The sequence below is a fragment of the Prunus dulcis genome, chromosome 4, assembly GCF_902201215.1.
Source record: "Prunus dulcis chromosome 4, ALMONDv2, whole genome shotgun sequence".
In the NCBI taxonomy this organism is placed as follows: Eukaryota; Viridiplantae; Streptophyta; class Magnoliopsida; order Rosales; family Rosaceae; genus Prunus; species Prunus dulcis.
In genome coordinates, this window is record NC_047653.1 from 22,801,544 (window position 1) to 22,826,832 (window position 25,289).

The 25,289-nt window shown below is 35.9% G+C and overlaps 1 protein-coding gene and 1 pseudogene across 1 annotated transcript; both read right to left on the reverse strand.

The window, feature by feature from the left end:
• Positions 1–242: 242 nt before the first annotated feature.
• LOC117625628 lies at positions 243–3,490 on the reverse strand (annotated as a pseudogene).
• A 2,711-nt stretch (positions 3,491–6,201) lies between these two features.
• LOC117624412 (beta-galactosidase 6) lies at positions 6,202–21,901 on the reverse strand. The gene is made up of 18 exons (XM_034355629.1): positions 21,634–21,901; positions 20,535–20,630; positions 20,326–20,438; positions 19,638–19,704; positions 19,431–19,523; positions 19,205–19,348; positions 18,990–19,084; positions 12,921–13,026; positions 12,424–12,508; positions 12,194–12,312; positions 11,583–11,750; positions 10,732–10,913; positions 10,568–10,659; positions 10,201–10,310; positions 10,007–10,114; positions 9,737–9,844; positions 6,639–6,784; positions 6,202–6,383 (listed from the first exon to the last, which is right to left on the reverse strand). The coding sequence occupies exons 1-18, from the start codon at positions 21,820–21,822 to the stop codon at positions 6,233–6,235; spliced, it is 2,172 nt and encodes a 723-aa protein (XP_034211520.1). The 5' UTR covers positions 21,823–21,901; the 3' UTR covers positions 6,202–6,232.
• Between the last annotated feature and the right edge of the window lie 3,388 nt (positions 21,902–25,289).

The following is a 25,289-nucleotide window of genomic DNA, read 5'->3' on the forward strand; positions in this document are numbered from 1 at the left end:
CAAGTGGTGGTGTAAGCCGCAGCCTTTTTGCAGTCGGTTGCTCTTGAGGTTCAGGCATCCGATCATCATCGAACATTTGCATATCATCACATGAGATTGTCCTGTTGTCTACCATATTAGAGTCTTGATGCGTTGGTATATCAGGATTTTCTTGGCAGGAAGAAAGTGGAGCTTCATTTTCATTGCAATCATGCACCTTAACACGATCTCGAGAACCTTCATTTTCATTCCCATCAGGCACCTTATAACAATCTCGAGATTATGAACCTCATTGTGTCTTGAGAACCTCCATTTTAATTGCCATCATGCACCTTATCAGGGTCTCAAGAACCTCCATTTCCATTGCCATCATGCACCTTATCATGCTCTTGAGAACTTCCCTTTCCATTGCCCTCATGTACCTAATCAGGGTCTTAAGAACCTCCATATCCATTGTTATAATGCACCTTATCATGGTCTTGAGAACCTCCACTTTTATTGCCATCATGCACCTTATCATGGTCTTGAGAACCTTCAATAATGAAAGCATCCGGATTGCCTGGAGCAAAAACAAGGCCATCTGTTAAACATGTGACATTTTCCATTTCTTATTTCTGGCTCAGACCCAAATCTTCCTCCCCAACTGGATGGTTTTCCATGTTTCCATTTTCTTCCCTTGCAGATATTCCCAAGTTATAGGAAGTCTCAGCTCCATAAGCTCTCGATGTGTACGGAATGCCACAAGTTTGAGATGTGATTCTAGTTATTTGCTGAAAACCAGAGTCTCATGTAGGCGAAAAAGCAAATGCTCTTCATTTTCTATTGGTGGTATAGCCTCCATTAAGAAGGTAAAAAGATGACTTTTGGTCAAATGACTGATATTGTCCAAATAGTGAGCCAGCGGTGGCCCCTGGCTCAAAAAATTCCCTGAGAACCAAGCCTGCATTACCAACACACTCAGAGTCAGAGCTCCTAAGAGAAGATGTGGATAACAGAGTAATTTCAATCCCCTGGCCTGCTTGAGAATTATATATATTTTCTTGGCAAGCTATAGCTAGACCACATCTTCCTGAAAATGACTGCACACCAGTTTCATGCTCATTGCATTCCAGAAATTTAGCCTGGTCTTCATCACTGGAAGCTGCTGAAGAGTCTTCTCCCGATAACAATTTTCAAGGAGCTCAAAAATTAACCTCTGGATAAGAGTACGCTTGAGAGAAGCCTCAGAAGGAAGAAACCAATCTGGATTAAGGAAGTTGGAGAACTTGGTTATTTTGAAAGGACTGAAATAAATATGAGATTCTACCATAAACAGCTCCAGATAGTGGAGCAAAAACAGGCCACAATCGAATGAATTTTTCCTGTTGCGGTAACTCATCAGTGAATTAAAGCTTCATGTCCATTTCTTCAGTGGGACAAACCAAGTTAAATAATACAGCAGCACCATGATCGGTTGAAGGGATTAATCATGCAACCACTGGGTCTGGATGACTTTCTATCACATCTTTAGTTTATACTGAAATAGACAATGCACACACACACATGCACACAAAATTGTGTGTCTCAACCAAAAAGGGTTATGCATTTACAAAAGACATGAGAGTTTTTTTCCTTCTAATAAAATAAATTTATTCAAGGAAACGAGAGTATACAAAAGGAACACCATATCTAAAACTCATACATTTATAATCAACTGTAATTGTAATCATTCTGTCAACCAAAGGGAATCTACAATTGAATTGACGCTAAAAAATTTCTTATAGCCAATATTTTCTCCAAGGGATCTTGTAACAAATTTAGTATACAAATTCTTAAGACCTTTAGATCTTTGGTGTTGTACGGTTTTCCTGTGGAGATGTGATATGAAGAGCAAGTTTATGGGGTTTGATTTTGTTTTCATGCATTCATTTTTCTTGAGTGAAACACTTAACTCAAATTTTGAGTGCTTTCTTTGTGAGTGACATTCCAAGTGAGATTTGCAGTTGAAGCTTTATTTTGCATATACCTGTCCGTATTGAGTAAGTTGTATTGATATTGGCTATTTCACACACTACACGTGAGAATGTTATGTGCGGTTTTGTTAACTCCTGAATCATGCTTAGAATTTATAAGTTGGTTATTTGATTCTTTAGAATTATATATACATTGTGCAATTCCGTTCAGACTGATATGTGAAAGCCCTAAAATTCTTTTGAGTACAAGTTTTGTTTTATTTTGCTCGAGGGCTAGCAAAATCTGAGTTTGGGGATAATTGATAAGCTCATGATTATATATCATTTGAATACTCTTTTTCTTAGTTTCTCTTATTTATTAGTTATTTAAGTAGATAAATATAATCAATGAAATTGTAATTGATACTTAGGTAAAGGGGGTAAACTAAAACTCCAATGGATAGAACAGACAAGCAGGAAACAGACAACAAGGGGTTCCTAATCAATATGTGACTTGCTAATTTCTAGTCACAAACCTATGAATGCAGACTAACCAAAATAAGCACATTCAATCGTAATAGTCATACCCATGTAGATCTAAAAGAAGACTACATGACAACCTATGCACTCAGAAGGACCAGTCAATCTAGTCATCCCCTGTGCTAGCAACAACTAGAGTGATAGGTGTGTGAACATTCATCAACATTTCAGATATAACACATATAGTATGACTAGGCATATAGATCAGAGAATCACACTAGAAATGTTTACTCAAAAACCCACCACTGGGACCAGACAATCCACTAACATGAAGAAATAGTTAGAGATCAACAGATACAGCTCAAGATTCCTAGTTCTATAAAGGAGCAGCTGTACCTCTCCAAGCTATCTTCTTTTTCTCAACAACGTTGCTTGCAGTTAGTCTATCATGACAATGGCAACTTCATCCTTCAGCTCAATCATTTCATGGCACCAGCAACACACACTACTCAACCAAATGCAATGATGAAATATAAATTTAAGAAAGGATCAATTTTCTCAAGAAATTGGAGAAAATCAATCTTAAAATCTAAACTCTAGATCTAAAATGATGTATTTGTTTTAGAACATCTAGATACATATTCAGTGAGCACAAGCAGATTTTATAAAAAAAACTAATTTTTCCTAAAATCTCATAAATGCAACCTCACAGTCCTCACAAATAAAAAGATTATGCCTGCAAACTTTCCAAAGAAGTACCAATGCTATTTTTTTGAAAGGGTGACGGCTCCTTAAAACTATTGCCTCCTTGTAGCAAGGAGAAGGAAAAGCCGCCCTAGGATCAAAGCTATAGATGCCAACAGTGTATTGGCTATCAAATAGGACAAATAGAATTTCTAGACAGAGGAGAAAAGGTTGGCAGAAACGGTAAAATTGTACCCGATTGTGACGTCATCCGATAGTCTTCTAACTATCAGGTGGGTCAGAGGCTGACGTGCACCCGATGGTGACGTCAGAGGCGGATCCACTAAGGCGCAAGGAGGTGTAGCTGCACCTTCCTTCGTCGAAAAAACCATTGTAGGTGCTTCAAACTGCCCCATTGCTGAACTGGTGTACAGATTACCTTATTTTCATTTTCAACATTTAAGTAAATGTCTTTGTCCTTTTACTTTAATTTATTTTTATATTACTCCATTTACTTAAGTTTACAATGTAAATAAGGAAGTACCCCCATTTGGATTCAAATAAAAATACTAGAAAATCAAATTCCTACCAAATCAAAATATGAAAAATCGGTTTTAGTGCAAAATACGATTTAGGCTAAAAATGATGGCTTATTAAGTCAATATATACTTCATACTAAAATCCCATAAAATCAAGTTTTCTTATTTGATGTGTAAGGAATAAAAGCCGCCAAAAATTATCTTGAGAAAATGATTATTCTAAAAAACCATTTTTCATACTTAATCAATTTTGCACCTCCGCTAAAAAATTTCTGAGTCCGCCACTGGGTGACGTCTTAGTGGATGGCCTTCTAACTGTGTTTTTCTTTGTTAGTTCTATTTCTCTTTGCCTTATTGTTATCTGGATGAGTGGAGGTGTTGTTCCCTCCTTCCTGGAGACTTTATGTTGGTTTCTCTTTATTTCAATGAAGCATCTATTTGACCCCCCCAAAAAAAAAAAAAAAAAAAGGGGCAAAATTGTACCATCCTGATGACAGGTCATTCAGGTGGACCAGCAGCACATAATGAAATGCAATGCATGATTTTACCTTTATTGAGTAATGCCAAAGCCAATCAAGACAGTTTTTCTGTGACGACCGCATTAAGCCAACAACCAAAAACTAATCTTAATCTTTTTTTAGCAAACTTATTACAACATGTTAAACAGTTTCAAGGAAAGCTAAAAACTAATAAATATTAAAACCTTACAGAAATTATTTGGGAGATTTTTAAGACAATTTTTTATGCATTATGCACATTTTCTCAGAAACTGCTTGTGTGAATCAACCAACTTTACAGAATAGTTTGTACTTTCTTAGGATTAATCAGGTTATGTTCCTTATATAGTTGGAAATCTCTGGAAGTCAGCTTTCTATATAATTTTACGATTTGGAATTCAATTTTTCTATAGGAAGTTATGAAGGTTTTAGAGTCAACTGGTCAGTCAGAGAAGTCTGCGAGGGAATTGTCGAGACACTTTACCATGTCGTCATGCCAAATCATTATTTTAGATGTTAAGGGAGATTAATGGAAGATTTTTTAAGAGGAAATAAATCCTAGACATTCAACCCTAGTCCTTGCCACGTTTTTCCTTCCAATTTCCTACTTGAAAAAGGTTTTTCTTGAGTCCTAAGTCTAAAAGGAAAATGAAATAAATCATATTTGAAGAGGTATTCCTACTTGTAGACCTTAGAGGCTTTGAAGCCTATTTATACCCCTTTTAGCCATACAAAGAAGGAAGACAAGCATACACAATATTCACCAAAGTACTTAGAGCGAAATTGCGAAGGAGTGGCTGGTCTCTATTTCATCTTCAGTCAAAGGGTGTAATATTATTTTTCTATGCTTATTTGTTGTGATCCGATGACTATGTCTGGCTAGGCCTCTTGGCCAAGGCTAGGAGGATGCCTTAGTTTAATTATTTGTGTTATTGAATATTGAGTTTTTTATCTAATGAGTTGTGTTGATAAATTTATAATCTCTACTTAAATTTATTCTAAATGTTGAATTCTTTTGACTGGCCATCTTTAGGGTTTGTATGTAGATGATAAGATGGATGCATGTAGACCTAATAAGTTGCATGTTTCAAAGCTTTTTGGGATTATGAATTGTGAATAATTTGATGCTCTAATAAAGATTAAGACTTTATATGATTCCTTGTTTTCATAAAATTAATGAATCTCATGTGTTTAATGTATGCCATAATATAGATAGATTACATAGTGAGATAACGATATATTGCATGGCATGTATGTGGAGTTCACATCAAAACTACCGTGCCGTGAGATTCCATCAAAACTTTTGTTAGATTGATGACATGGCATGTATGTGGAGTCCACACATCCAATAATAACATGCCACGTGGATTTGAATAAAAAATTTATGTTTTTGAAAAATGTTTATGAAATTAAAATTCATTAAAAAAAAACAGAGAACTAAATTTAAACCTAAGAATTATGTTTTTTTTAATGAATTTTAATCTCTTAATTTTTTAAAACATAAATTTTTATTCAAATTCACATGACATGTTATTATTAGACATGTCATCAATCTAACGGAAGTTTTGACGGAATCTCACGGCACGACAATTTTGATGTGTCATGTGTAACATAAAATACCAATAATATCACCTAAAAAAAGCATAAAGAACCAAAGATGATAATTTTAAAAACCTCAAGGACCATTTGTGATAAAAACCCTAAGCATTATTGTATATCCAGCCGCGGAATGTACAAGTTGAGTAAAATCTCTATGATAAAATATTGTTGGTAGCCCTTTCACAATAAAGGGAAGGTAGAGCTAAATATGGGGATTGCACTCTAGTAAAAAAGATAATGTGAGAAAAGTGTTGAGTACTCAAACTAGACTATGTATGTGTTTAAAAGGGTATTGAACACCCCCAACCCTTTTTCCTCCTATCTCCTAGGCTTCTTACTCTAAGTAGTCCACCACTTAAATCACTTTGAAAGATTATTAAGTAAAAGGATGAGACATTATCATGATTTATAAATCAAAGGAAATTTCATTATGAAAAAAATTATGATAATGTATAAATTGAATGGTTATACAATACAATGCATATGTGTTAATAGAATAAGTAAGTGAATCACTGTGTAATTACTATTGAAGAAGGTGATAATAATGAATATGTTTAGGCAAAGTGGAAAGTGAAATAGTATTCAAGGAAATGTGAAGAGGGTTTCCACCAGCTTCTTCAAGCAAGACTAAAAGGTTTTCCGAGGTTTTAAAGAAGGATCGAGGAACGTGGTACCTAAGAAACATAAAAATCAATGATAAAAATTAATAATGAATGCTAACTAAAAAAATATAGTGCGTATGAAAACCCAAATTTCTGCAACATGGAGCTCATTGATGAAACATATGATTTGTGCACAAAGAATTCTCACAACATGAAATTACAACGACAAAAAATTACGTGGGCGAAAGTGAACATTCATATTCAATGAAGGATCAATATATATATATATATATATATATATATATATAAAGTGTCATTGATACTTACATTATTTGCGAAGGCTTTCTCTTTGAAGTAAGAAATGAAACCCAGTAACGACCAATACTTTGCCCATTAATCCAAGCTTCGCCCTTACCCATTGAGCTAAGGTTTAAGGCGACAGGATCATTTCCAATAGGTGCATCGAAAAAAGTCTGCAAATCATCTATGTGTTAGATGTATAGTAATGTATATGAGTTGCACAAAAACATTCAAGGTATGCTAATTTTATACATCTATTAATTTTTCACTTAATAAATAGAAAATAAATTAATTAAATATTTTTTTCCATTAAAAAAAAATTAATATTTATGTACTCATAAATAGGTGTGACAATTGTAATAGCAATGCAGTGTTTTAAAGGTTCAGTAGACGCTAGGAAAAATGCAAATACTTGGGACCAATATGTTGCTAATTGTAATATGTATTTATTGTTTATGTTATTTTTAACATGCATGTCTACTTAAAGTCTATGTTTTTTTTTTTTTTTATGTAAGTTTAATTTGTTGTATAGATGTGACAACTATGCAAACTAAGAGGAAACATCTAAGATAACTTCTCTTGAAATACATCTTAGTCAAGAGCATCTTTACGAGTCTCTAAAGTTTAGCTAAAATAGCTAGAAAGTTCTTAAAATAAACTACTTACAAAATGAATGTTCCCTATTTTGGCTAATCTTTAATAATTTATTATTTCTCTCTTCTCTTCTCTAAATTAAGAGTTCATTAAAAATTCAAAAAGTAAGAGGAGCGAGAGGGTTGTGGGCCTAGGGAGAGTGAAGAGGAAGAAATTGAGAACCCTCAATTTCTCTCTTCTCCTCTAAATGTAAAGAGCCACCAAACTCAAATAGAGAGTTCTCCAAAATAGAAAGCCGGATAACAAGTCTGATGGAGCTGCATTTTGCCCTCATTCTAGCCAAAATGGCTAAGGATCAGAGTATAGCAACTCTGCTAGGGATAAGGATATAAGAAATATTATTAAGGTATGAGAAAACAAAAGATTAAGGAAATGAACGAGGGTCAAAGCAATCTTACTCGGATAGGAATGGACCAACTGCTAAACTTCGAAACGTTGAAAGCAAGAAACCCAAATAAGTTGGTGTTAAATGGTGTGTACAAGCACGAAATCTTAAATATAAGGGGGTAAGCCTAAGAAATCTCAGCCTTCTCCTTTACCATAACCTAAAGTAGAAGTTTCATCTACAAACTAAGAACCCTAAACATGTTGAAATTGGCTCACCATAGATGCAGAAGGAGTAAGAGGAAACGACAGAAAAAGGGGTTGCATATGAGTTTTTTCTGGGCTCTGGCGCTCGAGCGGCAGAGTAGTGATTTTTCGCTTAGTCCTAGGAGCTCGAGTGGTAGTGCAGGCGCTTGAGCTGACATCGCGAATCCAGCTTGGATCCTTGGTGGTTTAGGATAGTTTTTCCTATTATTTTGGGGTTTTCTACCTAATTTAATAGGGTTTTAATTTACTATTCCTAGTTAACTTGTAGCAAAAGTCATATGCATTGTAAATAGGACTTTTAGGGCTAGGTTAAAAATAGAGAGGAAAATTCAAGAGAAAGACACAAGAGAATTGAACGGGGAATTCTAAGATGTTTTTCAAGTGCATCAAGAGTTTTAGCAATGGTGAGAGAAAAGAGAGTTAGGGTTCTTATGAGAGCTACGGGGGGTTCTTGATTGTAACCAAAGTTGTTCTTATATACTAGTGAATTTTTCAGGTGGATGGACGTATGCATGAGGCCGAACCTCTATAAATCTTTGTGTTCTTGTGCGTATTTACTTTCTCTCTTCGGTGTGTGCGCTTTATTCTCTAAGGGATTTGTGTGTGTGATGCTGCATAGTCATCAGTTACAAGTTCTTGGAGTGTTTGTTCACAACAAGTGATATCAGTAGCCTAGGTAGGCAGCAAGTATTGGTTTATACCCAAGTGCTCTTACAATTTTAAGAGCGGTGGTGTGTTCACGATGGCTGGCGACAAGGAGGCAGTGGGGGATCTCTTTTCTACACAAGAGGTCCGGATGGCCCAAGTTTAGCATTGGTTGGAGCATCTTCTCACCTAAGGTGCGTTGAGGCAAGAGGTTTCTTGCCATGGTGGAGCTCTTGAGAATTACTATAATGATTTTCATGACGTTGAAGATGTTCTAGGGGTCAACAATTATCCATAGGTGATTAATGATTCACCAAGGTGGAGATTTTTGAAGTTGACTCACCATAGATGCAGAAGGAAGAAGAGGAAACAACTGAAAAATGGGCTGCAGATGAGTTTTTTCTGGGCTATAGCGCTCGAGTGGATGTCACAAATCCAGCACGGATCCTTGGCAGGTTAGGATAGTTTTTCCTATTATTTTGGGGTTTTTTAGCTTAATTTAATAGGGCCTATTCCTAGTTAACTTGTAGCAAAAGTCCTATGCATTATAAATAGGACTTTTAGGGCTAGGTTAAAAATACATAAGAAAATTCAAGAGAGAGACACAAGAGAATTCAACGGGGAATTCTAAGGTGTTTTTTAAGTGCATCAAGGGTTTGAGCAAGGGTGAGAGAAAAGAGAGATAGGGTTCTTGTGAGAGCTAAAAGGGTTATTGATTGTAACTAAAGTTATTCTTACATACTAGTGAAGTTCTCGAATGGATCACCAAAAGGACATAGGCACGAAGCCGAACCTCCATAAATCTTTGTGTTCTTGTGTGTGTTTGCTTTCTCTCTTCGGTGTGTGCGCTTTATTCTCAAAGGAGTTTGTGTGTGTGTCGTTGCATAGTCCTTCAAAGACAAGGTCTTGGAGTGTTTGCGCACAACAAAACATGCACAGGTTTCTAACTAATTTTAAAATTTCCCCAGATTGATCTTATATTAGTTATGACATGAAGCTCTAATACCACATCTAAGTCCCAATAAATATAAATCCATAAACAACATAAGTACTAACTCGTGCAGCAGACATCATGAAGGAGAAGTATGGTCTTCCTCACTATTCAGTAGGGGATCTTACTTATATGAGTGCCAATTAGGTTTCCACCCATCAAGAAAACACCTAATCCCAAGAATTTGTATTTAATTATAATTGCTTTGATCTTCTAAATTTAATTATAAATTTCTATCACATACCTTGTACCAAGTAAGTGGTTGATTAAGAGAGGTGTTAGCTTTACTCCATTCAACCATTTGTATATTTTCTTCTCTATATATTTGCAATTTTTCTCCAAATAGTCCAACCTGTAAATATTTCATCAAATACAACAATAAATTGATTTTTATTTTATTTTTTAAAAAAGCAACATTTAATCATATTTACTATATATATATATATATATATATATATATATATAAATTAAGCTTAAAAATGATGTACAAGATTTGAAGTCTTTGAAGATTTACCTGATATCCCCAAGCATAATTAGTAAAGTTGTAAAACTCATTCTTGCTACATTGAATTTCAACTCTGGTTAAGCCACTAAATCTTCTTTCAAGAAAAGCTCCTGAATCCTTTACAATAAATAATATATCTTTTTGAGTCAACATTTACGTAGAGAAAATTAATTCATAATGAAGAATTATAATTTGAGCAATACCGGTAGTCCAACCATAACGCCTAGCAGAGAAATATTGTTAATTTCATTGCTCAACACAACTGGACTCTGCATGATGAACTGCTTGGTATCGTGACTACCATGGGCATTTCCTGATGTAATTAAAAAGCTAATTTATATAAATAATAATTTAAAATAGTTTAATTGAGATGCTTTCAAATTTCTTTTCTATTTAATTATTTCTTTTCAAGCCATCTCCTGGAATTCCATAAGCCTCAATTTTACATTATATATATAGAAATTCTCCTATACAGACGTCTGGATGCTATTACCGTTATCATGTCGTGTTTTAGGTTTAGGAACTGAAAATAGGAAATTATCGAATTATTAATACATGTTATTTTGTTACCTATATAGATGTTGTTCACAAAAGCATGTGTTGCATGTCCTTTAGACTCAGCAACAAGTACTGGTTCAGCGCAAGAAATGTTGTGTTGAAACCTGTTACACATATTAGTTTGCTATATAAAGGATAAGATTGGAAAGATTAATTTTGCAAATAAATGAATGTACCTGAGAGTATACCACAGATAATCAGATACATCTTTGGTCACATTCATGTGCTCAAGTAATGTATCTGAATGTAGTGAAGTATTTTCATAGTTTGGAATCACATCTGTGTACCCTTGCCATCTATCCATCGAATCGAAGATTTCGGTTGTTCGTATGATTCTTTTCGTGTAATTTGTATTTACCTATGTATAACAAGAAATACATGACAACACTTAATCTACCATTAGTAAAAAAGAAACTACTGAAGAAAAATTGACAATACAAAACTAATATATTTTTTTTCTTTCTTTTTATACAAGCAATATTAGATAAGGGGGGATTTGAATTCAAGAACTCAAGTGAATGGATAAATACCCTAAACCCTGGCAGAGGGATAAGTTGGGATCAAAAAAAGACTTGGGTGAAAATATGTATGCCTAACCCAAAATTACAGTTGTAGCCTAATAAAAAATTTGTTTGTCACCAAGTGAAATTCTATAGTGAGGGTGCCATATACGGATCTCTTATGGGGACCTACCTATTAGTCACAGGATTATTTCATTAAACTTAAGTGAAGTTCCTATTTAGATGAATCATGTGGCTAATATGAATGTCCATATATGACACTTTCACCATGGCCAAAACCGGAAATCCAAATAACCTTTCCGTATTTGACCCAAAAAAAGAGAGTATCCTTTCCTTAAAGTGAAAACGAAAAAGTATATTTTGTTTTGACAAAAATGGCCCAAATTCATATATTTAATCCTTTTTTTCTTATAACTGAGTGTATAAATTTAAGACCTCGAATGCATGAGTAGATAGGAAAAGAAAAATAAAGAAACGAAAAGCTGTGCGAAATTCAGATAACTTACCGTTGCCGTGTTGAAAATTACTTTTTCACAGTCTGGTAGAATGCTAATTGACTTTGGCATCAGCTCATGTGATGCATTTTGGAACTGAACAGTAGCATTATTTCTTTCATCATTATTTATAAGAAATGCAACACATCTTCCTTCAGTTTCTTCGCGAAAGACATAGGCCTAATTACAAATGACAAATAATGTAATTATTATGTACGTACATTTCATTATTGACTGAGAATACACTACAAGAAACATTATAATCACTAATATTTATGGCATATAATGACGTGGTTTCGGTTGCATCCTTCGTGTTCATTGTTAGTATTCAGTGAGAAACCTAGTTGGGTTGTATTTGGTGAACTCCTGTCAATTTCTAATCGAAATTTAGTCTACGGCTCCCTTCCGTTGATTTCAACTCTTTGTCTATCAAAGCACTATTATTGTCTAATAGCATAATGGGCATGAATCATCGTGACTGTAGCTATTAGGCACCGACAATATACTTTTAGACACCTCATCATAGTGTCAGTGACTATTACTAAAATTTCCCCGTAGTAATAATTGGTGTTTAACTAATGAATTAGGTTAACTATATTAAACATGGAAGGCTATATGATCACCTCTTGAAGTTGACCTAGTGAAAAATTTGTTGGCATTCCCTGTAGTAAAGTTGTAGAGCAACTTTTGATTGCAGCATGCAATGCCTTAAGATGACCCCACTTGGGCTGCCGCAGCAAACCTAAATAATTTCCAAAAAGCAGTTATAAGTGTTCAATTAGTTGGTTGATTAATGCATAAAATCAAGGATTAATTATAATTCATATATGCAAATTTAAAATAATGCACTGACCGTATTCGTCGAGAGGAGCTTGATCATAATAACTTGTTATGACATATGAAGAGCTTGTTCTTCCAAAATTAGTTCCACCGTGGTACTAGAGAGATCAATTATAAATTACAATACACCACATGATTCTTAAATATATATATATATATATATATATATATAGTGAGAGAGAGCTTTTATTGAGAGATTCCTCAAATAAGTTTATATAAAGGACACCTTTGTAGGGCCTACTCTGCATTGTATTTCACAAATCCAAACCGTCTATTTTGTATATATTCATTCAAAAATCATCTCTACAAAAAATCACTTGAATTCGATATTATTTAATCACTCAATTAATTTATTGAAATTGTAGTACTTTTTTGAAGCACCGTGTTGATTGATTTTATAGGACACAATTATATGTCTAAAATGATTTCCGATTTGCGTAAATTTTTACAAGAAATTTACTGTTTTTCTCCCAAAACTAAAAAGGTAATTGCTAAAGCTAAAAGTCATACCATGTAATAGTTTACGTAGCTTCCATTTCTAGCTATAAAAAGTGCAACATGAAATGCAATGTCTTCGGCAGATCTTATGTATGGTTCTCCACCGTACACTTGATAGCTGAAAACAGAACATCATCGTTATACTCTAATTATTTTTTTAAAAGAAACATTCATAAATGAAAGAACGAATTAATAACTAAATAAAATAAAATTAGTTAGGTGTCTCATTTAATTATGATATATACGTAAATACAAAACTTATGTGTAAGAAAATTAATGTAGATAATCAAATTGTTGACGTGAGTTATCCTATTAAGGACATTTACTTCTTAAGTTAATTAGGTGATTTATTTCCTTTTTAGCATAGTTGACATATCCATATATAATTAGGAGATATTTCCTATTTATTCTATATATCTATTTCCTTGTAAAGTGCACATATAAAGCCCTATATATTCCTCTTTACATAGAAGAATACAATCATCCAAATATTCAAACCATATTCTTATTCTTAGCATGGTATTAGATCGGCCGATCTTAGGTCGTCTCTAAGCCCTCAAATCATATCCTCAAATTCAAACACAAACCCTAAATCAAATTCCTAAACGCTCAAATCAAATCCTCTTATCAAATCTCTGAACACAAACCCCTATCAAATCTCATATAGTTTCATTGTGATGTCAGAGGAACCTCTCTCGCTCACAAAAGGTTCTTCCAATTCCAACCCTCAAATTTTCACAATTCAGAGTGACAACTCCCTGCTCCCTACTAGAATCATCCTCAATGAGACCAACTATGCATTGTGGTCTCAAGTTATGGAGATGCGAATTGCTTCTAGAGAAATCGGGGATGCAGTTAAAAAGACCTTTTATGATAGGGGTGATGAAACTTACCTTTATGATCTAAACAAACGGTCGTTTACTATGAAGCAAAATGGTTCACCCGTTCATACATACTACAACCAGTTACAAATTATTTTTCAGGAGATAGATCATCGGAGTATAATCAGTATGCAATGTGCAGCTGATTTGACTACCCGCCAATTAGAGATAGATCGTCTCCGCGTTCATATTTTTCTTGCAGGACTAGACCTAGAGTTGATCAGGTTCGTGGGGAAATACTGCCCAAAGATCCAAAATTGGACTTTGAAAATACATTTGCCTACGTCGGTAGAGATGCTCAACAAAGAATGTCCATGAATGGTGCCAATGATCCTAAAGACACATGAGTCATGGCCGCTCACCATCAAAAGGGAGCACATAATTCTCCCGGTATCTCTGCTCAAAATAAGGCATCGAGAACTCGTCCAAAAAAGAAGTGCACACAATGTGGAGGTAGCAAACATACTCGTGTTGGCTGCAATGAGTAGATTGGGTATCCTGATTGGTGGGACCATTCCAAAGCCCCACGGAAGAATGGAGGAAAAGCACTACAAGTGTCTTCAGATTATGTCCTTGAAAGTCCTACTATTCCGGCTACACCGGCACTTGCATCTGCCTCTATATCCACAATTGGTACCAAAGGTTATGCTTTAAATATCTCATCTAGTAAAAAACACATGAATCATTGACCCGGGAGCGACTGATCATATAACATTTGATCCTAGACAAATTATTACTCACACAATGTCTTCCTAGTTGATGGTGTCTAATACTAATGGTATCCCTCCCCTATGATTGGGGAGGGTTCTCCATCTCTCTTTGACTCCCTAAATTCGGATTATGTGTTGATTGTTTCATCTTTGAACCATAATTTGTTGTCTGTTGCACAAATTACTGCAGCTTTGGAATGTATTGTAACTTTTTGGCCAACTCGTTGTTTTTTCAGAACGTCCTCACCAGCAAGACAATTGGTTGTGGTACTAGGAGGGGCAAACTCTACTACTTGGACTTGGCTCCAGACAGTCAAACTTTCTAGATCGGTGGAGACAATGGTGAGAAAAAGAACGATGAAGTGTGGCTATGGCATAGACCTCTTAGACATACTTTGTTTGGTTATTTACAAAAGTTATTTCTATAATTATTCTCAAGTTTTGATATTTCAAGTTTTTAATTGTAATATTTGTGAACTAGCCAAGAGCCATCGTGTTTCATTTTCCTTAAGTTCAAATAAAAGTTTGGTTCCTTTTTCCCTTATTCACTTGAATGTTTGAGGACCTGCTAAAATTGTCACTCTGGCTAGGGCTCGATGTAAGCTTCAATACCATCATTATCTTATTATCTCTAGCATCAAATCTAGATTGGCCATTACATTAGTTTGATGTTAAAAAGGCCCTCTTACATGGAGAATTGGAAGATGACGTAGACATGGATCTACCGCCATAATGTAATCTAACTCAGGAAAAGAAAGGATCAAGTTTGCAAACTCAAAAAGTCATTATACGTGTAATAACCCAAAACAAAATATCTAAAAATTAGGATTAATTTATTCTAGTAAAAAGATGATTTTGCCCTCGCATTATTTAATAGGGGAAAAGTTGACTTTTTGACCAAGAAGGAATTTGGCAATTCCGCTTGTGCCGTTGCGTAGAGCACGGCGAAACGAGTCCGTAGACATGGAGTAGACTCGAATCGGAATTGTAACGAAGAAAATACGGTTAAAATACCACGAAGGGCAAAACGGTAATTTGGAAAAAAGTCAGATTTTTATCTCTTTCTCCTTTCTCTCTCCTCACTCTCTCTCCTCCTCCCGTCGCGCGCAGCCCTTGCGCCCTCCTTCCTTCCAGCTCCTCCCGTCACCACCACAGGGCATGCCGATCTCCAGCGTTGGTACCATCAGCTTCGTCTCGTCGCCGTCGTCACGCCACTACCCGTCGCCGCCCCTGCACCGGCCGGAGCTCGCCGGAAACTGGAGGAGAATCGGCGGTTTTCACCCGATCTTCAAGCTCTTCGTTCTCCTTCGTTTCTCAACCAAATCATTCGAGTAAGGTATAGATTCTCACCTATTTTTCGTGCTCTAACTGAAAGATGGATGGGTTTTGATCGATTTTACCTCTAGATCACTCGATTTTCGAATTGAAAATTGGCCGAACTTCGGCCACCGTGATTGGCCATTTCCGGCCACTTTTTGGGGTATGTCCAAGAACAAAAGTGACTCCAAATGGGGTGTTTTACCTAGGATAAGAGTTTGGAGTCTCGGTTTTGAGTTTTTCCGGCGACCCGTTATCGCTTTGGACACCCAAGCTGCCGGTGCGTGTGGCAGCGTGTGGGTGAGGGTGGTGAAGTGACTCTATGTAGTTTTGCGATCCTCGTGTTGTCACAAGCGCGTAAGATTCCGCGGATCTCGATTTGGAGCCCGTTTGAGCCCCGAACGGATTTTTCATATTGCGCGATCCTTGGGTGCACTGTCGTCAAGCAGTTGGATCGCACCCAAATTCAGATATGTCGTTCTACATGATTTCAGGATCGTGTAGGATTCGACGGATTTCGAATCGGAGTCCCGGATACTCCGAAATCGCGAACCCTGGGGCTAGGGTTTGGATTTTAAGCGATGACGCGATTTTGGCTAATCCGACCGTCCGTTTCGGACCAAACTCGCGGAATCTTTCTCTATAAGGAACCTTTAGAGAATCCCAAATTGGCCATCGGAGATCGTGGACCCCACGGGTTTCCGGATCGGCCGGTCTGACAGTATATCGCTTAGAACAGCTTCGGATCTTGCAAGCCGTTCTAATTGTCTAAAAGGTTAAAGTGGGCATAGGAGTGACTTTAAAATGAGTGCACGCATTTCTAGGAGCTGGGGTCAGAGTTTTTAATTTAATATTTTATTGAGCAGTTTTATTAATTTAATATTCTTGGTTAATCAGGCACCAGAGGCCCGACCGACCCACAGGAGGGACCTTCAAAAGGTCCAGCTAGCTCGGACCAACAGTGAGTGGACTTTTCTCTTCTAAACGATATTTATAATTAAATTTCATTATTTGATCTTGAATAAATATTATTGCATGTTTTTCCAAGCTTGAATTGTATCGTAAACTATCTTTATTTCTATACTGCTTAGTCGAATATGTTAAAGTTATATAGACAGCAGACTTTGAGATCTATATAACAGAAATAGCAGCAGAATTGAGATTACAGTTATTTATCAGACTTTCCTATAGTAAATTAGTTAAGACCACCATGTACCCGTTTTTTTTTGTGTGATTACCCTCAGACGGACCGATGTCTACAGACATCCAGTCTGTTTACAGTTCTGTCAGTGTACTTGACATTGCCTCACGAGTTTCGGGGACGCTCGGACAGTGAGTGCCAGGATTTTGCGGCTCGGCAGACTTGGTGTCCCGAGACCTGCCAGGATTTGCGGCTCGGCTGACTTCGTGTCCCCGAGACCTGCCAAGATTGCGGATCAGGCTGACTACGGTCCCTTAAATCCTGCCAGAGCGGCTCGAATCGACTTTGTGTCATCGAGACCTGCCAGCGGATCAGGCTGACCATAGTCCCCTGAATCCTGCCAGTTTGCGGCTCGGATAGACTGTGTGTCGCCGAGACCTGCTAGGGGATTTGACGGATTTTACAGGGGTACACCTAGGTGGTAATTTTGAAGGAATTTCAGTAGTTTTATATCATTATTGCTTTCAGTCATTTTATATCAGTTTCTTGATATTCATGCCCTTTCATATCTGCTTACATACCTATACATATACATGTTGATTTGAATGCCTTATATTTGAATACAGACGAACTTTAGATTTACGTCCTTATTTATTTTTTTATGGGGGTTACTATGTTATAAATTGTTTTTAAGAATATTATTTTTGTCCACTCACACCTTCAAGCTTGTTTTTCGCCCCCAGGCCGTAGAAGTGCGAAGGAATCCACCACGGGCCATCCCTAGCTTCCGCGCCACCAAGAAACGTAGGATTTCATTGTAAAAGCTCTTGAAATCTTGTAAATTAGTAGAAAATGCTCTGATATCTAGTTTTAGTGGGAAACTTGAACTGGTGAATGTTTATTTGAGTTATTCTGGCAGTTGGTGTAAAGTTATTTGCTTGTTTAGCAGGTGGAAGATTTTGAGTTTAGACAAAATATAGGGAAGACTCTGCTGAATTTTCGGCAGGAGTCTAAGGGAAGTTTTAAAAGTAATTGTAACAGGAAGGGTAAAAAGGTCATTTATGCCCGACATTCGCCAGGTGTCGGACACGCACAGGACTTGGCTCGAATTCCAAAGTGGAATTGGGATCGAGTCCTGTCAATATGGGTTGAAATAGTCTCCTAGAGCATGGTTTGATGGTTTACTAAGTCCATGAAGAATTTTGGATACATTTAGAGCAATTCAGACCACACTCTATTCTTAAAGCATGATGGAGACAAAGTCACTGCCTTAATTGTTTATGTAGATGACATGGTTGTGACTGAAACTGACACAAAGGAGAGACAAAAGCTACAACAATACTTATCTTAGGAGTTTGAGATAAAGGATCTAGGTCCTCTGAAATACTATCTCAAAGGAAGTATGTGATGGATTTACTGACTGAAACAGAATGCTCATATGTAAGCTTTGACTGACACATCTATTGACGTAAATCATGAGTTGGTGTTCATAGCATTATTTTTTTGAAGAAAAAAAAACCCCCTACATTTAAAGTGACTTCAGGAGTAAAAATGTGGAGATTTTTTTATTTTTTATTTTTGAAAAGTATGTGGAATCCCCTTATCCTAAATTGTTAAATTTGCATGTGAATTTCTCTTTTTTTTACATATATATTATATGATTTTTGCAAATGAGGTCTAGTCTAGTGGAAAATGGCATTGACTTGTAGACCGGTAGTCTCAAGTTCAAACCTTCATGACACCTTGGTAATGTGTGTGTGTGTGTGTGTAAGAAAGAAATCTCCCTCCCCCTTCTAGTTTAGACTATTACTTATATTCGGATATACTACAAAAATTTTAAGTGAGAGTTTACCAACTAATTATCTACCTTAGCTTAATACCACTAAATACTAATTGAGTTAGACCTTGAGGGGACGCATTAATTACATGTGTATTTGATTAACATATATTATCTAAATACAATTAATATTCTATGAAAATTAATATAGATCTAGATATATGTGGATGCATATATATATACAAGAAAACATACAATGAGGTCCAATTCTCTGTCCAAAGAGAGGGCTTATTGGGTGAGTTTGGTCCTCCAAAAGTTTGCCCACACCGCATACCGTTGCATGTATTGATCTGCATCTCATGTTTATAAATTTAAATAATTTATTTAATTTAGAGCTGAGGATATATATGTAGTGAGAAAATTAAAAAGACCAACAACTATTTACCAAAAAAAAAAAAAAAAAAACCAACCACTGGATCAGGAGCATCGGTTTGCTTGCACATGACCCATGGTACACCAGTTTGGAGCTCAACGGCCATTTTTGCTGCCCAACGAACGTAGGCGGGTCCTTTCTCATGGAATGCTGCTTCTATGTTTTGATATTCGTTCTCAATCTAAATATGTTATAGATAGATTAAATTCCATTAATTATATATTAAATTGAAAAGTACTTTTAATTAATCATTATATATGTACCTGCGATAATATGATTGGGCCTCCTTGTGATGCATATAAACCCTCTGACTTCATCATGTTCACTATTTTTGTAGTAAAATTTTGCATATAAAACTACAAAAGAAGAAAGAACACAATAGACAAGACATCAAAAACAGAGGAAATAACGAATTATTCTTTTTTTTTTCTTTTATACATGTTTACTTATTAGGAATGAAGGGTACAAACCTTGAATGGTTCATTATCTGAGCGATAAACTATGTCAGGGACATCATGCAACCAAAACGGAAATCCCCTGAAAATATAAATTAAAGAGTCAATTACCAACCTCGAAATTAATCCCCCTCTTTTACCATAAACAAAAATAAAAACAAAATGATATACAGAAGAATATCAGGGTGGCCCTGGGCTTGGGCCCTTAGGGCAATGGCCTAGGGCCTCGGATAAAGAGGGCCCCAAATTTTTTAATATCCATATTATATATACAAAGAGTTTCAGTTGAGGGATCTCTCAAATAAGTTTATTTGAAGGACACTTTTGTAGGACCCACCATGCATTGTTTTTCAATGATCAGAAAAATCTAAAGTTTAGAGATTCATTCAAAGATAACCTCTACAAAAAAGTCACTTGAATCCAATATCATTTGACCACTCAATTAAATTATTGAAATTTAAGTACTTTCTTGAAGTACCGTATTCATTGATTTTGTTGGTCTCAATTAGATACCTTTGTGATTTTCAATTTGCATGATTTTTTGCAAAGATGATCTTTGAATAAAGATGTGAAAGAAAATACATACATGTGCATAAAAAAAAAAATTTCTTTCTTGCTAAATTATAATTATATACAAAGGAAAATGAGCTTCATTTTAATTTATGCCCTAAAGAATATATGAAATGAGAAAAATTAAACATACCCATATGTCCATTCACTCTCAATGAATGGTCCGATTCTAAGGCAAGCATAAAGTCCTTGTGCCTGGATTTCCTTCATGAATTTTACTAAATCATATCTTCCACTGAAATTGTACTGTAAATAACACATATATACAAAACAATATTCACTATATCAGCCAATGAGAGAGAGTGGACTAGAAAGAGAGGGATGGAATGTTAAATTACCAACCTGACCCGGTTGGGGCTCATGAAGATTCCAAAATACATAGGTTTGAATCACATCAAGTCCTCCTTCCTTGGCTTTCCCAATCAAAGATCCCCACATCTACACCAAGTCTTTAATTTCACAAATAATATACATATACGTATATATATACGAACAAGACGGTGTATGAAACATGTTACATGAAAGTTTTATTTCTAACTAATGAAAAATATATATTATACAATTTTTCTTGGGTTTTTACTTGCCCTTTTTGTTTTTATATCCAGCCCACGACAATTAATTTGTTTGAATCCACTCCACCCCACAATCATTGTAGCTTATTTATCTGTATATATGCAGGCTCACATTCATTACAGTTCTCGAATCTTGCATCAAACAAAATGGACACATAAGATATGTCCAAAAGATACGAAGAAAATGTGATATGTCCAGAAGGTACGAAGAAAATGTGAACCAAGCTTCTAGCCGTGACATATATAATCATAATAAAGAGGGATTTACTATTATGTCCAATATAGGAGTTTAAATTATAAAGAAAAAAAATTTACATGAAATATACTTTACAAATACACCCAAAGACCATTTACAATATAACAAAGATGCTTTAAACTTCCTATAAAATACAAAATTGCCATCGATTTCCTAAAACGAGGCCAACTCCAAAACCTCATTAAAAAAACTCAAAACACTCAACATGGCATCAAAGTAATTTAATAATCAAAATTAAATTCAATAGGGTTAGCTGTCGTTTTTTGGGTTTGTTTATAGGAATTAAATGGTGTTGGATTTATCTATATCACTAGTGCTAAGAATGAGTATATAACTAAATATCTAATAAAGGAACATGATAAACCACCAAATATATGAAAATGAATGTTAATTGCAATGGAAAACAAAATAAATTAATATTTAGTAATTATTTATGCAAACATCTAAGACCTCGGGTGCATGAACTCTTCACCACTTAAACTACAAACACCTTGCTTAATATTTAGTGTTGTTTGAATATTGCACTTGAGCTAGAAATATTCATGAACTATAATTGTTTAGTGACATTTGAATATTGCATTACGAACAAGTAAATGTGTAGTGATATAATTACCTCAGGTGTACTCCGAGGATAGTGAATAGAACCTGAAAATAGAATTCTTCTTTCCCCTTTAATGATGAGAGATCTTCCATCATACGTGACATCTCCTCCACAAACACAACCTTCTTGTGTAATAACTACCGCCGCCGCCGCCATAACAAATAAACGTAGCCACGGCCTCCACGACTGCCGCCACTCCATCTCTCTCTTTGTCTTTCTCACGATCGCCAATTAGTGTAGACTGAAATTTTGTATATGATCACCAAAAGAAGGTTTATGCTTTAACTACTACGTCTTTTGGGAGAAGAAGATAAAGATGAGAATATATAACAGATGACAATGTGCATATAGAATGGATGAGTTGGGTTAATTAAAGCATACATACATGGCACGTGACACCTCAGGGTTTTTAGACCCATACCATTACAGCATAGGTAGGGGCAACTTGGTAATTGAAGTCCATCTGTCTACCACATTGCAAATGAGATGATGATAGGTCACATGCACCTTCTGTATGTTCACTTGTTTACGTCATAGCTTAGCGTGGCTGGGATGGCAAGGCAAGACAAAAAGAGCCCAACCACCGCACCACGCCAACACGCTACTGTGTATGTGTGAGGAGTGAAGAATCACCGCTACCACGAAACCTGGGCAGCTGTTGCTTGCTTTGCTTGTATAATTAATTTTTCCTCTGTTTGTTTGGGCCTCTTTTGCACCAAACCAAGAAGACATCGCAATGCAATTTGGTGATGAAAAGCCCAAACCAAATAACCCAGCCATTTCCACCCAACCTTGTTCATCGATTCAATTGCAAATATATGAATGTTACCAATGACTTCAGGAAAGGATACAACCTTGTTCATAGATTTAGAATATGCAACTTGTTGTAAACTAAAGAGATATTGGAGAGGAAATTGAGATAGAGAAAGTAGAGAAACTGATCTCATTATTGAATGTTTTGATCTCAGTAATCAATAATTGTTACAATGAGAAGGAATCCTTTTGTAGGCAAAGTTTTCTTCCAACGTGTGGGGGCCCCCTTCCAACATGTGGGCTCCACACCTAATTATTTACAACACTCCCCCTTGGAGACCACAAATGGTATGAAATATGTCTCTTTAAAAACCTTGCCAGTAAAAACCCAGTGGGACAAAAACTGGTCGAAGGAAAAAAGAGTACATAACCATGAGTAAAATAAAATTCTGTGTATATGGACATGCGTGCGACACTGCCTCGTTAAAACCTTGCCAGGAAAAACCCAGTGGGATAAAAAACCTGGACAAAGGAAAAAGAGTACAGTGTGGAAAGGTCTGTTTGGATGGCACGCTCCCCCTGATGCTTGGCATAATATCTTGAAGCCATACTGTTGATCATCTGTCTGAATATCATAGTTGACACTGCTTCTGTGAGTCAATCTTTGAGCGACACTGCCTCGTTAAAACCTTACCAGGAAAAACCCAGTGGGATAAAAACCTGATGAAGGAAAAAGAGTACAGTGTATGAAAGTCTTTATGAATACCATGCTCCCCCTGATGAATATCTCCCCCTGAAAACTTCATGACTAGTTGTTTCCAGTAAGCGACCATAGAGATTTCCAGAGTCCGCATATCTAATAACACTTGGGCTATTTATAATTTCACTCAAAAATATGCCCGTATATGGTGTTATGCTTAGATAGCATCAAATATGCCTCACATCATCCAAAATGATGGAGTTGAGCTCTATCTGGAAAATACGATGTCCGGTCCAATATACTTCCGGAAAATCCTTCAAGTGTCCAACGAATAATCCGCATAAAAATGCTTCAATACTTTCTTAGTATAAGCAATAATCTCGTTGGCATAATGCTCGATCTTTCAGTCGAGACAAATATTTCTGGAACTCTTGAGAAGCTTTAATGTGTTTGCAAACATATTAATGTACTCACTGAGGCAATTTATGCATATTAGTATTGAGTACGGATTTTGTGCTTCAGGCACATGTCATTCAGGGACTTGCTTCATGCAATTTCAATCCTTTCAAGGATTTTGTTTAAAGGGATTAAACTTTATGACACATTATATAGCTTTAACCCAGCTATTTATACATCTTTAGGGAATCACTTCAGGTGATATGCTCTGTGCATTTAATAACCCTTAAAGATAACATGTTGGTCTCCGTAAATGTGCAATAAAGGGGGGCACAATTAAATTTGAAAATATGGAGAAAACCCAACATTCCTTGTTTCTGCCAGAAACATTGTGTCATACAAAGTAGGTATATTCCCTTTTATTCCAACACCCAAGTATAACTTTCAGTATTAACAATTTTGGGGTTCGTACTGTGGGTTTGTTCTTTCACGTTCATTCTCATCTATAATGGAATTGCCTCATTCCATTTTGGCCAATGATATTGTCGACATTTAATAATTGAACGTGGTTCCAATCAACACAGCCCATTGATGATTTGAGTAGCTACTCCAAAATCAAAATTTGTCATTCATCAATTCATGATCCCACCATTCTCATGTGCATGCGCATGCATCAATTATAAGCATTTCTTTGCTTTTGGGTACCCAAGCCACTGCAGGGGGCTTTTATTATGTGAGAATGTGGATTATAACCTCCAATGGAGCGTTATGTTATAGTAGGGCGTGGATAATCTCCATTTAGGGAGTTGGAACATTTAGAACCATATATCTGTCATGCTGCAGGCATGCTACAGATTAATATATATACATGTCAATTGATTTCTGGGACTTTAACCCATACAATTTGCAACGCATTAGGCGTGCACAATATCAATATTGACATGTCAAGGGATTGTCCTTTCGGGACTTCAATCCACATCATTTGCTACGCAACAGGCGTGCATCATATTGATCACTGCTATACCCATATTCTGTTCTTATGGGACTTTAATTTGTGCAGTGTATTATCAATGTATCCAACTTGCAATTTGTAAAATTTGCATTAATAATTCATGGATACATACAAGCCATTCTTTTGGAACGGACTTATCTCCCCATTTGGTTACCTTTCAAGATAAAATATCAAATAAGTATATAAGCATAAAATAACACAAGTATTGCTTACATCCTTAGGTGGGAGAAACTTTTCTCAAGTATCATTCAAGCTTGTATCGGCCCAGTAAATGTAGTGCTTGATGATCTAGTTATATCCTGCAAAAGCAAAATCACAATTCTTTTCTCTGTCAAAAACAAATAACTCTCAGAGTTAGGATCACTTCATGGATTCTTTCTTCAGATGTTCATTCTAAAGAAATAAAATCTCTTATGAACAGAGAGTTATAAAAAGAGAAAAAATGCAAAAAAATTGTGATATTGATTGCAAGATAAGGTAAGCAATCAGGGAAGGAAGCTGGTGGGAGCAGACAAGCAGCTCATCAATCAAGGAAGGAAGCCGGTGGGAGCAGAAAACAAGCTCTCAATTCTCCTAGTCTAGAAGGACCTCAGGAGATTAGAGCACAAGGCCGCCTTCACAATTCCCTGATCTTGCAGAAACATGATCAGTGATAGTCTTGCTTCCTGAATGGATGATCAGAGATAGTCTTGCTTCTCAAGCATATTAAGTGCTTAATGATAAGAAAAACAAGTAGATATAGCATCATTTTGTATGGGAAAACTGGATGTCTTCTGCAAAGAAAATTTCATTAGTAACACATTTATA

Coding starts and splice junctions, on each gene's coding strand:
- LOC117624412 (XM_034355629.1), bottom strand. CDS start 21,822: ATGGAGTGGCGGCAGTCGTGGAGGCCGTGGCTACGTTTATTTGTTATG. Junction 19,705..20,325: donor GAGAGTGAATGGACATATGG/GTATGTTTAATT, acceptor TTATATTTTCAG/GGGATTTCCGTTTTGGTTGC. Junction 12,313..12,423: donor AGCTCCTCTCGACGAATACG/GTCAGTGCATTA, acceptor GAAATTATTTAG/GTTTGCTGCGGCAGCCCAAG.